The sequence below is a fragment of the Heptranchias perlo genome, chromosome 5 (genome assembly GCF_035084215.1).
Source record: "Heptranchias perlo isolate sHepPer1 chromosome 5, sHepPer1.hap1, whole genome shotgun sequence".
NCBI lineage: Eukaryota > Metazoa > Chordata > Chondrichthyes > Hexanchiformes > Hexanchidae > Heptranchias > Heptranchias perlo.
Window position 1 is genome coordinate 14,695,136 of NC_090329.1, and position 16,158 is coordinate 14,711,293.

The window sequence follows — 16,158 nt, forward strand, 5'->3', positions numbered from 1 at the left end:
CCAGCAGCCAGGAACGGTTAAAACTTGACAACAGTAAAATACTCCTCTGATCAAGAGTGTTGCACTGACCAATTCTCTAGGTGACCAAACAAATTAGTGTCACATTACGTGGGGAAAGAAAATGCTATAGCTCTGAGTGTAATGTTGGAATATCATTGGCGTAACATAGTTGGGAAAGAGATGAAAGAGGGTGGAGAAGTGGAATGATTGCAGTCCATCCTCACTAACTACCTCCCATCTGCTCTGGCTACCGTTGCATCTTCCAACACCCGCTTTCTTTAGCTGCTATCTCTTGTATTTCCATCTCCCTTAGACTTGTCCTGTGTAGTTATGATCTCTTCTAACCCATTCAAGAAGTTGTCTACAAAATAGAAAATTCATTAGCACTCATTGTTTTCTATATATAAAAGAAAATTCCTAGCTTTGCTCCTGAACAAATACTCTATTGTGGACAAATCTCTTCATTTTTCCCTAGTCTTACAGCTTTGCTTGTGCATGAACCTAATAATGTAGTTCCAAGTAATTGATGGAGCTTTAGAAGGTCATTGCCCATCAGTGCAGTATAACATATGATGCTTCACTGTGAGTTACAGTTTAGCAATAGCTTTTAAAATCTTGGAGAATAACTGGATTATTATCATTACAATATCTGCAATTCTTCTCCCAAGTGTCTGCCAAAACAATGAAACTAATAGAGTAAATCAAACACAGCAACACACAGTATGAAGAGGTACATACAAAAGAATAATTTGTCTGTATGTTCTGCAACCTGTTCTGATTACTACTGTGCCGGTTCACTTATTTTTGGACTTATTTCCCCAGTGATATATGTGGTTTTGTTTGTTGTTTTAACCACTGGTTCCATTAACAGTAATGTAATAGTGACCCACCCCATGAATGCAAAGTGCCATTATTCATAGTGCCTGAATGACTTTGAGCCAGAGTTGAGATGTGTCCTGTGAAGGAAAGCTTCAAATGAAGGTTTATTCTGCAAGGTAAAAGTGACTTTGTCGAACTGCTGCTTTCGGTCTGTAATGACTTCAACTGCAAGACTAAAAGCTAATGTTTTTTTCTCAACAAATTTGTGTTTTCATAGTCTACTAGTGGATCTCCCTTAATGCTGCTCATGGTAGGTTGGAGGATGCAATGCTTTATTTTTTTTTAAAAAGGCATAAATATAATATACCCACTAATAAATCCAATAAGGAAATCAGGAGAAACTTCTTTACGCAGAGGGTGGTTAAAATGTGGAACTTGCTACTGCATGGATGGTTGAGGCGATTAGCATAGATGTACTTCAGGGGAAGCTAGATAAGTACATGAACAAGAAAGGAGTAGAAGGATACGCTGATAGGGTTAGATGAAGTAGAGCCGGAGGAGGCTTGTGTGGAGCATAAACACCGGTAGACCAGTTGGGTCAAATGGCCTGTTTCTGTGTTGTTAATTCCACGTAATTATGTTTTTTTTTTAAAAAAGCAAGAGCATTGTACCATTTAATGTCCACTATGTTAACTTGCAGCTGTGCATAAATTGGTGTGCTGATATAAGGCCACAAGGTGTAATTATGTGTAGTCTTGAGGTCAGTTAGAGGCTGATTGCTTTTAGCAGATTTTTGTGAGACAAATGTGCGTGTGGGACACCTGAGCTGTGACAAACACGTCCCAAAACGTTTTTTGAGAGAGAATTTGGTGCACTCTTAGGCTTTACATAAGTTTGCAAATACATCCATGACCATATCTGAAAACTGAAAGCCCACATAATCCTTAATTGTTTATCAGACTGCAAAGGTATTAATAGGAACTATTGTATCTGAACAAAACAAGGTTTTACCAGAGCAACTAGTAGCTCCCAATAACCTCACATCTGATTTTTTTTTAGGAATGGGCAGCAGATAACATCACAAGGCAGAATATTGAAGACACTGTACTGTATGGATATTACAGTAGGTATTCTGTTTTTTGAGTTGTTCTAGATCTAGTAAATTTAATTTTGTAACATACTTAAATCCTGGCTGAATTCAGCAAAATCGGTAATGGAGCAGGAATGATTTTTCCGATGGTTGTCGTTTGGAAGAATTCAAAGAAATGTTTGTTTTATGCTACCCTCTGTTCTTTTCCTCCTGTTAGTATTGTTGGTGCACAAAAATTCTCTCTCGTTTTGCTGTTCCTTTCACTATGTAAAGTACTGTACTTATTGAAAATTATTTCTGAAAGTTTAGTATTAACTTGTTTTGAATTTACATTTTTGAAGGTTACTTGTATTGACTCATTGGTTGCTGCATGCTTTGTTTCCTTTCTGCCTTGGCTCACTGGAGCTTATCTTGACCAGATTTTGATGACTGGTGACTTAAATGATCAGTCGTGAAGCAGGGGAGGAAGCAGTATTAGGCCTGGTCTTATGTAATGGCCAGATGTTGATCAAAGTTAGAGAATAGCTGGCTAATTGTGACCATATATGGTGGAGTTTAGAAGACTTGAGGTAGAAAAAGGCTATTAATTTCAAGAAAGCAGACTTTGAGGAGATGAGGAAGGAGCACTATTGAATAGGGTAGATATAGTGAGGAAATAGAATACATTCAAGGATGTAATTGGGAGATTGCAAAACAAGTGCATTTCATTAGATTAAAAGTGTAGTTGTTGTCACATGAGCAACAAGAGAAGTAATGCAGGGGATAATGGAGTCAACAAGAAATTTTATTTTAAGTATAAATTACAGCTATGATAGCCATTGCCTATCCACCGTCATCCCTTTTAGTAAAGTTCCCCAATCTATCATAGCCAACTTGCACCTCATACTTTCGTAATTTCCTTTATTTAGATTCAGGACCCTAGTTTCTGATTCAACTACTTCACTCTCCATCTTAATGAGGAATTCTATCATGTTATGGTCGCTCTTCCCTAAGGGACCCCGCACAACAAGACTGTTAATTAATCCTTTCTCATTGCACAATACCCAGTCTAGGATCGCCTGTTCTCTCGTTGGTTCCTCAACGTACACACTCCAGGAATTCCTCCCCCATAGTATTATTGCTAATTTGGTTTGACCAATCTATATTTAGATTAAAGTCACCCATGATTATTGTTGTACCCTTCTTGCATGCATCTCTAATTTCCTGTTTAATGCCCTCCCCTACATCTCTACTACTGTTTGGGGGCCTATAGACAATCCTCACCAATGTTTTCTGCCCCTTGGTGTTTCTTCGTTCCACCCATACAGATTCCACATCGTGATTTTTCTGAGCCAATATCCTTCCTCACTATTGCATTGATTTCCTCCTTTACTAACAACGCTACCCCACCTCCTTTCCCTTTTTTGCCTGTCCTTCCCAAATATTGAATACCCCTGGATGTTCATTTCCCATCCTTGGTCACCCTGCAGCCATGTCTCCGTAAGCGCAACTATATCATAATCGGTTAATATCTACCTGCGCTGTTAATTCATCTACCTTATTGCAAATGCTCCGCGCATTTAGACACTGCCTTTCGACTTGTCTTTTTAAGATTGCTAGTCATCTTAGGGCCATAGTACAAAATAAACCTATTTGTTTTTCGCCCTTGTTTTCTCTGCCTTCCACTATTGCTTCTTCCCTTTCTGTCTTTTGTTTCTGTTCCTGTTTCCCCCTCCTCTGCCTCCCTGCTCATGTTCCCATCCCCCTGCCATTCTAGTTTAAACCTTCCCCAACAGCACTAGCAAACACTCCCACGAGGACATCGGTCCCGGTCCTGCTTTGGTGTAACCTGTCCCACTTGTACAGGTCCCACCTTCCCCAGAACTGGTCCCAATGTCCCAGGAATCTAAATCCCTCCCTGCAGCCATGAATTCATCTGGTCTATTCTCCTGTTCCTATACTCACTAGCACATGGCACTGGTAGTAATCCTGAGATCACTGCCTTTTGAGGTCCTGCTTTTTAATTTGTCTCCTAACTCCTTAAATTCACCTTGCAGGACCTCATCCCTTTTTTTTAAACCTATGTTGTTGGTACCGATATGGACCAAGACTACTGGCTGTTCACCCTCCCCGTCCAGAATGCCCTGCAGCCACTCTGACATCCTTGACCCTAGCACTAGGGAGGCAACATACCATCCTGGAGTCACGTTTGTGGCCGCAGAAACTCCTATCTGTTCCCCTTACAATTGAATGCCCTATCAATATAGCCCTGCCACTCTTATTCCTCCCCTCCTGTGCAGTAGAGCCACCCGTGGTGCCACGAACTTGGCTCTTGCTGCTTTCCCCTGATAAGCCCTCTCCCCCAACACTCTCCTTTTACACTGCGCTTACCTCTCGGACTCTCCTCTCTCTCTCGGATGATTAAAGAAAGAATGAGTATTGGGACAAGGTAAGAGGTAATGAAGTCTATTAGGAGAGCCAAGAGATATACATATTGGGATTGTGAAAGATTTTTATAAATATTCTAGGAGAAAACATTAGAACCTGTAAACCAGAGCTAGCTGCTCTCCTAGTCAAGCTGTTTCTGTTCATCTATGACACTGGTATTTACCTGACAATGTGGAAGATTGCCCTGATATATCCTATTCACAAGAAAACAGGATAAATCTAACCTGAGGAATTACGGGCCATCAGCTTTCTCCTAATCATTAGTAAAGTGATTGAAAGAGTCATAAATAATACCATCAAGTAACACCTCCTTACCAGTGGCTTGCTTCCTGATGCCCAATTTCGGTTCTCCCAGAACCACTTGGCTCCACACCTCATCACTGCCTAGATCCAGACTTTGATGCAAGAGCTGAATGCCAGAGGAGAAGTGAGAGTATCTGCCCTCGATATTGAGGCAGCATTTGAGGGCATCCAGGAGCCTAAGAAAACCTAAAGGCAATGGGGGTCAAAGGGAAAAACCTCCAATGGTTGGAGTCATAAAGTACACAAAAAAAGGATGGTCGCGATTGTCCAATCATTGCAGTGGCAGGACATCCCTGGGACATCCTCAGGGAAGTGCCCATTGCTCAACTATCTTCAGCTGCTTTGTCAATGACCTTCCCTCCATCATATGTTTAGGAGTGGGGCTGCACAGTGTTCAGCTTCATTCAGAACTCTTCTGATAATGAAATATCAATATTGTGGGAACACCATTGACCTCCAAGTCTCACTATCCTGATTTGTACGCATATTGATGTTGCCTTTGATGATAATGGGTACGTTTGGCAGTCTGTTTTTGAAGGGAATGAGACCTAAGGTGGGGTTGGACATCTGTAGCCTGTGGGATTGACCTGATCGATGAAAGTGGCCTTTTCCATTTTTGGCTCTTGTGCTTCTATGGATGTACATTAGGAGTTAAATTGGCCACAGGTCCTTTTTCTCTGGAATTTTGACTCCCACTGCAGGTAGCTTTACTAGTGATTCGAGAATGTGATGCATTTAGCAGAGTGAGCATCGATGGGATTGATATTCTTTTCTTGCCCTTTTTGTACTTGCACTTATTTCAGCAACATGCTAGATTTTATGAAGACAGCTTACTATCGTGCCTGCTTCAGTTTTGATGGCAGCTTAGGGCTCTGTCGCCACTTACACTGTAACCGTTGATCCCTAGTGCTGCATTTTTCAGTGTCACTGAGCTCATGGCACTGACTGCATCTTCTGAAGCAATTGGATTTATCACTAGAAGAATGGGGTGAAAATCCTGTATTCTGAGGGGGTGGTTGATTATAGCCTTGGAAAACACCAAAGAGAGAGACTTTCTCAGCATCTTTATCCGAGTCTTAACTCTCTGCTAAATTCTACATAGCTACACTGTTGGGACTCCATATCAAAATGGGCCTGGATACTAGCAAAGACACCATCTTAAACTTGGGTTTGTGATAACTCAATTTCTGGCATCTCCAAGACACCAGCATTGTCACTATTGGTCTGTGTTAAATATCAGATAATCAAAAAAAAAAGGTGCTGGATGAAGACTCATGACCAAGGCCACTCACCGAATAAGTTTAAATTCCTTTTCATTACATTGGATTTCTAGAGTTTTATTAATACTTTGGAATCCTGTTCCACATTTCAGTTTGCTTTTATGTGAAAACTGAAACCCAATATTTTCACATGGCATATAAATTAGTTACAGTGGGAGTACAATGGAACATAAACATTCATGTCTTAAGCTACAGCTGGAGCCAGTATTCCGTCAATTGTAAAAACACTAAAGTATACAAATGTACAATTTTTTGCAGTAGCAAATTTAGAAATTTTTGATGGGGAAGTAAGCTCTGGTGCAAAATGTATTTCCTAGGGGAGTCTGCAAGTATGCCCTGGCACTGACCTGCTGGATCAAGATTTATGTAGTGTAGATTGTGAGTGAAATTGAATGTCTAAAATTTTAGAAAAGGCTGAACATGGAGGTGCCCTTGTCTGGAAATGGCTGCTATTATGGACAAGAACATTGTGAAGACTGTCAGCATAAAGCTGTATAGGGAAATCTTTGTACTGATAGTCTACTCCCTATTTATGGAGTCAAGTTCTATTGTGAAAACATTTTGGTAAAACCATTTTTCTTTTATGAAGTGTTTGGCTAAGTTGGTTGAAGATGAAGAATTTAATTATGCTACTCCAACTATGATGCAGCATGGGCCAACATGCCTTACGAGCATACAAAAATGTTCCCCAGCCAGGAAATGGTCCAGCTCTCTCTTGAAGGTATCCAGGGAGTCAGCAACCACCGCACGAGCTGGCAACTTGTTTCATATTTACTGTCCTCTGGTAAAAGAAGAACCGCCTCACGTCTAACTTAGCCCTACCATTGCGTAACACATGAATGAGCTCTGGTCTTCTCCACTCTAGGAATAGGAACATAATCTAGCCCTTTAACTACTTTTATCAAATCACCCTGATGTCTCTACATCTCTAAAGTGACTAGACCCAGCTTTTCAAGCCGATTTGAATAACTAAGGTTCTTTTAAGCTGGGAATAACAAAGTTATTAACAGGAATGCAGCCAATTTTTAATGCACGGTAGCAACTTCCCACTGATTCCACAAGATTCTGTCTTGCAGATTAACCTATTGTGAGCTACCTGATCAAAAGCTTTCTGAAAAAAAACAAATCTTGGTTGATCCTGTCTGCAAAAACAGCAATGTAGAGTCATATACATGATTACTGATCTTCTACTTTAATCTGCTGACATATTTTCTTTGTATCTGGAGATTGAATGAAGAAGAATGTGAAATTATACAGTAGCCTGTGCCACTGGAAGCAATGATGCTATTTTTCTGTAAGATTGTTTTCAATTGCTGCAAGATGCACGACATGGCAAGCTTTCATACTAATGCAATCTTTCTACATTCAAATGTGAAAAAGTTAAGTTTAAATAAAGCATGCCAGCAATGAAATATCAGATAACCTTTACATGTATGAAAACATTAAAGCTGCATCACAGTAACAAAATCCCTTCACTGGGTGCATTCAAATTTACCCATAATCTCTTGTACCTCAAATTTGCACATCATTGTTTGCAGCTGCTGCATTATTCCCTAACTTAACATTTTTAAAAATGTTTTAAAATCTATAAAGAATTCCTACCCATTGTATAAATGCAAATATACCACACAAGTTTGAATATGATACTGCACTTGCGTCCTGTTGGTTTTATGAATTATACAATAGATTTGTGACTTCGAATCCCTGCTTCATTAGTGTCATAGTGGGAACCAAAATACCACCATCTCCTTACCAGTGTTAGAGAATGGTCTTAATCAATCCTTGAGACTAACTGAACAATGCACTACCTTTTATCTGACTTAATGAAAACTTTGTATGGCTTCCTTGTACTAATTTATTTTTTCTGCTGCTTACTTTTCAAAAGTTGAAGTAGGCTCTCAGGAAGATGCTAATTTATTCAGAGAGGGAAAGACATTGTGGTAATTTTGTCTTTGGGTGATGGTGTAAAATGGGCGATATCGATTCAGCTGCCCATTCTACATCTCTTCCGATTCCATTGACTTCAACGAAAATGAAAATCAGGAGAGATGTATAACGGGCGGCTGAATCGATATCACCCGTTTTACGATTTCGCCCAAAGTCAAAATTGCCCCCATATTGTCCAAATTTCTAAAGGAACAGGGTCCTAGTAGCTGTTCCATTTTTCACATCAGCCTTTCCATTTGTTTGTGAAATTTTAAGCTGCATTCAGAGAACAAGGGCAGCAATCTGCTGGAGCAGATCGCCTACCTGTTAAAGAAACAGCCTCATTTTTATAATTAATCAGACGCTGTTTTTTTAAAAAAAATAATTACTTGGATTAAGCAAATGTTTCACTCAAGTGTTTGTATTATATTCCACAGAATATGTAGAAAACATTGAGTCTTGAAAAAAAAAAGCCCATAAATTCCTATTGATTTTTACAGATTGGAGTTTTGATTTTGACTTTCAACATTATTTAATGCTTTGTATCCTTCCCTGGCCAGGCTCAGATCACATTCTGGGAAAACCATGCAATGGATGGCATCCATTTTAAGATATCTTGTAAGGCGGTGCTGACTAAAGTGGTATCTCATTCCTGCAATGCAGAAAGACTCTGTGCATATCTTGGAGGAGCAATCCATTTTTGTGTGTATTTTGCATCATGACTTCTAAGGTACTTGAGCTCAAACGTCACTTCCATCTCCTTGCTGTTCAATGTCGACGTCAGCCTTTTATGCTCCCCTGGATACTATAGGTACAGTGGCCTTCAGGAAGCTGTTGTTGAAGTCCTGCTTCTTTTGTCATTTACCCAACTGGTACGTATGAGGTTAATTGATTTGTGCAGTGCTGAGAGCTAGACCTAGCCAGAAACCGAGGCTGAATGCTCTGCAGGGAGGATGGTCGGTATTGCATCGCTTGTGTGTAGTAACTGATCTGTGAGAAGATTGAAATGGACTTGCTTGCAACGTGGCTCACGGCGGGCACCCTTGGGAAAATAATGCAATGGAGTATAGGTGGGAAGAGACAGCATGGAAGGTGAAAGCTGAAATACTGAGCATTTGCAAGACAATCTGAATTGACATCAAGAAAACAGGAGCAGGCAGAGACGGAAGATGACTGTGTGTGACTTTGTGCCCAAATTGCTTATGACATTGAATTCAGTCAAACAGAATCTTCCTCTTCTCTCCTGTCCTCTGTTAGCCCCCCCCCCATCATCTTCACAACCCTACACAAGAAAAACAACCTTGCCCATCAATGTTCTCAATCTGTCCTTGGGGGAACTTAGTCCACCACAGTAGCTGTACTCTTGAAATCATTTCTATATCGGGGCCACTGTAGTGGCAGGTAGCATGTTAGTGATGTCAATCCATTGGATAAGAGATGGTAATTTGGGATTTTCCTCATGTTTTTAGCAACCTTAGTTTTATTTTTTTAAATCATCATTCTCTTCCCTGCACGATTGACAGCCCAAAAAACTGTAGAACACACAAATAGGAAGATTGAGATTTATTAAAAGGTCACCCCCACTGTTAGGCAAATCTTGTACTCTAATTTGACATGAGAGAGGCTTATTTTCCTTTTTACTGATCTCTGCACATGCCTCTTCTTTGGAGTGCTATAATTGTACTGTTCTCTTCCTTCTAGTCTGGGATCATAATTTTTCTGTTCATTTTGGATAACACTGTGGACTTTTTGCTTTCCTGTCCAAAAAAGAATATTGCTTTAGCTCACTGCCACATGGTTTCTATAATATCTGCTTGGATTTACTTGTACTTGCTGTTTCACCGACAAAAACTTAAGACTGTATGTAAATGGGAACCAGCAAAATTTAGGTCAATATTCCTAATGTAAGAATTCAATAAAAAATTTATTTGTTATTTTCATGAACATTGCTTCTAAATCTGGATGAAATGTATTTGCTATCATAACAGTTAAGTATTCTACCAGTAGATGGAGGCAAAGTGCTTTTTAGAAATGCTGGTTACCGATGTATATAATCCTCGTGTTTGCACAGGTAATCTCCCTTCCTAGTTTTGTATTGCTGATCACTATATCAGAAATTTACAAAAATTGGTATGGTCCCATACCCACTCCGGAGATAAACCTCTCAAAGCAGTTTTTGTAAAAGACTATTTTCCCCTGAAAATCTGTTTATTCTGGATGAAAACCCACTAGGCAATTTTGTGGCCATGACGGCATGATATGCCTTAAAACACACCATCATGTAAATCAAAGCATTTTTATTCTCTGGAGATTTGGTTTGAATGCCTGCATCCGTTCCCAAATGTGATCTTGGGATGTGAGGATGATCTGCTTCCAGTTGCAGCACAATGTTGTCACTAGGATTTCATTGAAGTGTACTGCAGGATGTGTGAAATTTTCATACGATGAACATTTTAAGTTGGAAATCATCCAACAATGTGATTATATATTAATGTCCTTCCAAATGTCTGTTATACCAGAATTTTGAATGATAGAACTGGATAGGCTGGAGGATTGGCAGTGGTTGTGGTGGCAATAGAGGTAATGAATTAATAGCATCCCACAAGATGTGTATCAATACCATTGCTCCCAGTGCACAACACTGCAGTACCTCCTATATGCTGTAGCAACATGTTATGGTAGAATAATACTTTCTCCATATTATGTGGCAGATTGCAATTGGAGATGATTTCTTAACATTCCCTACCACTCCCTATACATACTCCATCAGTTTTGGTGAATGAGGACACCACCTTCCGAGTTACTTTACAGAAAGGCACAGATGGGGTGGTTGCCTCCTTCCCCCCCCCCCCCCACCCCCACCCCGTCCCAAAACTACACCTGCTTCTGATTTCAAAAATGATTATTAAGTTTCTGGCAGCAAAAATCCATGATTATTTACAGCACAAGGGCATCAGCATGACTAGGAAAGAGGATAGAACATCACTTTTGCAAATTACAACTGTCAGCCACTACTCTACATCTTGTGGATTGTCAAAAATTGGTCAGATCTGTCTTTTTCTTTATGGGTGAAATCTAAATTAATTGGAATGATGGTTGTGCCTAAATTCAAATAAATTGTCTTGATGCTTCTCCCACTTGTTCACTTACTGGAGTTTTTAAAAAGGTCATAGTTCTTGTAATAGAGTCATAAATGGAGTCTCGCCCTTTCTTGGCTATCATGAGCAATGGAAAGCTTTAACTGACACCTCTGCTTTATTAATAGTTTAGTGAGATTCCATGTACTGGCTACAAATCTGTATCTCAAAGAAACAATTCCCTGTGTGGCTATGTGTAGAATGAGGAATAATGATGCACCTGGTCAGACTTGATAGTGTCCTCAGTTTAGAGAATAGATTCCCTGTAAGATCTATTACCTGATCTATCCCCATCCTGCCATCGTTTTGATATTGTGGCTCCTCCGTCACATCCTCAGTTTAGTACCATGCTGCGTGAGTAGGAGGTACGGTTGTGCTGTTGTTCTCTTGGATCATGATTGGGATGAAAGTAGTGGGAACTTTATTTGTAATCTTAGCTAAGTTTGCCTTGCTGTTGGGATACATTTTACACAATACAAGAGCATATTTTATTCTGCAAGTACTGCTCCTGTAAAGCAGTGTTGTCCAATAGAAATTGCTTACTAGCCACAGGTGTGGCTACAGCGACACTGTTTTAGCCACATGCACTAATTTTAGTAGATAACACCTCACATACACAATACAGGTAAATGTACATCGTGTATATTTACATAAACATATGTCACCTACACTAACCAAGGAAATAGAGCACTCAACGATGGAAAAACACTCACTCACTCTACTTTTCATCTTGGCATTTCACCAACAATCTCTCACAGCTTACAGTAGACAAGCAGACGCCACACAAATGAGTATTGAGATCACATGGCCAACGACGGTGTCTCTTATTCATTTTTTTATTCACTAATCAGAAATGCAATTTGCCATATCTGGATTCTCAATTAGCCACATTTGGCTAGTAGCTAATGAATTGAATAACACTGCTGAAAAGCTGTATAAATCCAAACTCTTAACCTGGTTAATTGGTTGTCTGAATAACTCCTTTTTGGATGCAAATTGTGCATTCAGTTGATGGCTGAATCATGGCACGCCATGTCACTTCTGTGTACCTGTATTCTTGGTACTTCCATCTTGCTTGGTAGTTGGAAGATTAGTGAGGCAATATATAGTGTATCCATGAATGCTTTTGCTCATTCAATTTTAAAAAAAATTATCCAAGTAAATTGAGTAGGGTAGGTATCCAAGACAACCGGTTATACTCTAGGTATAAAGAGGGGGTTGACAGTATGTTTGGAGGCTATGGGATGATTTTGAAATTCTAGAGGAAGGTTAAATCATTCAAAATTGTCTCCATTAAAACCACCTTTTATCTTCTGTATTCCTGGATAAGACCAGGTTGTTCTTAAATGGTCTTCTGATTGCAAGGCAGGCTGTTTCTGAAATTGGAAGTCCTTAATGATTTGAAATCTGTATGTATAGCTGGGGCAGTTACAAGATACAGTTGCTCTGGAGAAAGCAACTTTTTTGATCCAATAAATACTTGATGGCATGTTTTTCTGTACAGTGTTTCTGTCTTGCTTAGACGTAGGTCATTTTAGGCCTCCTTTGTGTGGCCAATTTATTATTGTACTGTTCACCTTTTGTTTCCCCCTCTTCTGCCTCAACCATGATGACTTTGTTTTCTTCCCCTTTTGTTTTTATATAAATTTAGTCAACTGAAAAGTGCAATGTTCAGTGTTCTACTTCTCTCTTTAGAAGAATTGGTTATTTATTTGAACATTTTTAAAGTCTTTCAACTAGTGCATGTCTGTAGAGTTTCTTGAATATGTGGCCTCCAAGGCATCGCAATTCAAAATGTCATAGAATCATAGAGTCATGTGTCCATAAAATCAAGATTGTCAATTTAATGTGTTATAAAACCTATTCGGTTCTCTACACATGAAACATTAACTTGTCTGTTCTCTTTACAGGAGCTCACACACCTACTTGAGTGTTTCCAACATTTTCTATATTTGTATTCGTGCATGTATATCCATTCATCAAAATTACTTTCTTAAGAAAAACTTTCTAGAGCTTTAAGTGAGACTTGAAATGGATTGGTAGGGTAACTGCTTAACTAATACTGTTTTATTCTCATGTCCTCATTGCTGCTACTGGTACTAAAAAATGTCTTTGCAATGTTCATTTGATGTAAATAAGCATTTGATGAAAATACAGATGCCAACCTAGGACAATTCCATCTAAAAAGGTAGATGTGAACATTCAGTGGAACTTTAAGAAGCTTTATGAAAACGAATGGGAGCTACTTTCGATCCAGTGCTGGAAAGTAACCAGCTAGTTTAATTGCTGGGAACATGGACAGCTTAGAATAGCAGTTTTATGTTCTTGACTACATTTTTAGTTAGAGATTCGCTCCGGTTGTAGTTGTATATTTTGCATTGGCCAGTGCTTTTCCCATTTGCACTGTAAATGATGTTTAGTGATTCGGTGTATTTTCAAAAGTATTGTAAAATGGCTTAAATGGAGAGGGAAGGAAAACACAGCTGGACTGGCAGCTTATGTGGATCATCTTGAGTGAGTCTAAGAAATAGTGTCAGTATTTCAGAGAGAGAATATGATTAAACTCTGCAGTTTATTCTTCATGGGTTCTAACTTAAAAGTACAGATAGCATGGTACAAGCAGAGATCTGTAGAAGGGTGGATACCTCCCTTTCTTGGACGTTTTCTGATTCCTGCAATAAGAATCAGATCCCCATTGCACTGGGAAATGCAGAGCATTCAGCAGCAGAGTAATTTCCTGACTTCTCAGCTGATATATCTAATCAGCGGTGCAAATTTCAAGTGGCATGCATCAAAGGTATTGTGTGATGCTTTACAACCATCCCTTGTACTTTTTTTGCTCTTCAGCGTCAGGTTTGGCTCAGTGGTAGCACTCGGCCTCTGAGTCAGAAGGTTGTAGGTTCAAGCCCCACTCGAGACTTGAGCGCATAATCTAGGCTGACACTCCGGTGTAAATACTGAGGGAGTGCTGCACTGTCAGAGGTGCCATCTTTTGGATGAGATGTTAAACCAAGGCCTTGTCTGCGCTGTCAGATGGACGTAAAAGATCCATTGGCACTATTTTCGAAGAAGAGCAGGGGAGTTCTCCCCGATGTCCTGGCCAATATTTATCTCTCAACCGACATCAGGAAAACAGATTACCTGATCATTACCGCATTTCCATTTGTGGGACCTTGTGTGCAAATTGGCTGCCGTGTTTCCCATATTACAACCTTGACTACACTTCAGAAGTACTTAATTGGCTGTAAAGCGCTTTAGGATGTCCTGAGGTCATGAAAGGTGAGAAACTAATGGGACTAACTCCCCTTGATCTGATGGCCTATATCCGAGGGCTCTAAAAGAGGTGGCTGCAGAGTGGATGCATTGGTTATGATCTTCCAAAATTCCCTAGATTCTTGAATGGTTCCGGCGGATTGGAAGGTAGCAAATGTAACCCTGCTATTCAAGAAAGGAGGGAAGAGAAAAACCATGGAACTACGGGCCAGTTAGCCTGACATCAGTCGTCGGGAAAATGCTGGAATCCATTATTAAGGAAGTGGTAACAGGGTACTTAGAATATCATATGATTAGGCAGAGTCAACATGGTTTTATGAAAGGGAAATAGTGTTTGACAAATCTATTAGTTTTTTGAGGACATAACTAGCAGGGTATAGACAAAGAGGAACCAGTGGATGTAATATATTTGGATTTTCAAAAGGCATTCGATAAGGTGCCACATAAAAGGTTATTACGCAAGATAAGGGCTCATGGGGTTAGGGGTAACATATTAGCATAGATAGAAGATTGGTTAACGGACAGAAAACAGAGTAGGAATAAACGGGTCATTTTCAGGTTGACCGGCTGTAACTAGTGGGGTGCCGCAAGGATTGTTTTTTAAATGGTGAGAAACTGGTAAATGTTGGTGTTCAGAGAGACTTGGGTGTCCTCATACACGAAACACAAAAAGTTAGCATGCAGGTACATCAAGCAATTAGGAAAGCAAATGGCATGTTGGCCTTTATTGGAAGGGACAAATGTAAGGAATCTTACAACACCAGGTTATAGTCCAACAATTTTATTTTAAAATCACAAGCTTTCGGAGATTATCTCCTTCGTCAGGTGAGTGAGTGAGTGACTCACTCACTCACCTGACGAAGGAGATAATCTCCGAAAGCTTGTGATTTTAAAATAAAATTGATGGACTATAACCTGGTGTTGTAAGATTCTTTACATTTGTCCACCCCAGTCCATCACCAGCATCTCCACATCATCTTTATTGGAAGGGGGTTGGAGTATAAGAGTAATGAAGTCTTACTATTGTTACAGGGCATTGGTGAGACCTCACCTTGAGTACTGTGTACTGTTTTGGTCTCCTTATCTAAGGAAGGATATACTTGTCTTCGAGGTGGTGCAACAAAGGTTGACTAGATTGATTCCTGGGATGAGAGGGTTGTCCTATGAGGAGAAGTTGAGTGGAATGGACCTATACTCTCTGGAGTTTAGAAAAATGAAATGTGATCTCATCGAAACATTTAAGATTCTGAGGGGGCTTGACAGGGTAGATGCTGAGAGGTTGTTTCCCCTGGCTGGAGAGTCTAGAACTAGGGGGCATAGTCACAGGATAAGGGGTTAGCCATTTAGGACCGAGATGAGGAAAAATGTCTTCCTCAGAGTTGTGAATCTTTGGAATCCTCTATCCCAGAGGGCTTTGGATGCTGAGTCGTTGAATATATTCAAGGCTGAGAGAGATTTTTGGACTCCAGGGGAATCAAGGGATATGGGGATCAGACAGGAAAGTGGAGTTTCGGTCAAAGATCAGCCATGATCTGATTGAATGGCGGAGCAGGCTGAAGGGGCTGTATGGACTTCTTCTGCCCCTATTTCTTATGTTCTTATATAAATGCAAGTCTGTCTTTTCTTCCAACGAGAGTAGAATAGATTTCTAGCTGAATGAGGGGATCACTATGTCTGCTCTTCCTGAGTAATTACCGATTGTAGTGCGTAAACCTGACCTACATTCAAAGTAGTATCAAGCAACTGGGTGATGTAATGACTGTGATGTTGATCTGGATCACGTGCTTGCAGTGTATCTCAGCATTCCTGAAAATCATTACCTTGGTTGCAGAATATCTGATTTGAAATGCCAACTTGTTAATTTGATGAATCAAAATATTCCTAGTTAGTATACAAAAAGCAA

At 39.8% G+C, this 16,158-nt stretch overlaps 1 protein-coding gene across 1 annotated transcript in view; it reads left to right on the forward strand.

The window, feature by feature from the left end:
• The window catches only part of lmbrd1 (LMBR1 domain containing 1), a 212,174-nt gene that overhangs the window by 31,995 nt on the left and 164,021 nt on the right, over positions 1-16,158 (forward strand). The window contains exon 3 of the mRNA XM_067984036.1: positions 1,879-1,942. Coding sequence (XP_067840137.1) covers positions 1,879-1,942 — 64 coding nt within the window. The remainder of the gene's footprint in view (positions 1-1,878; positions 1,943-16,158) is intronic.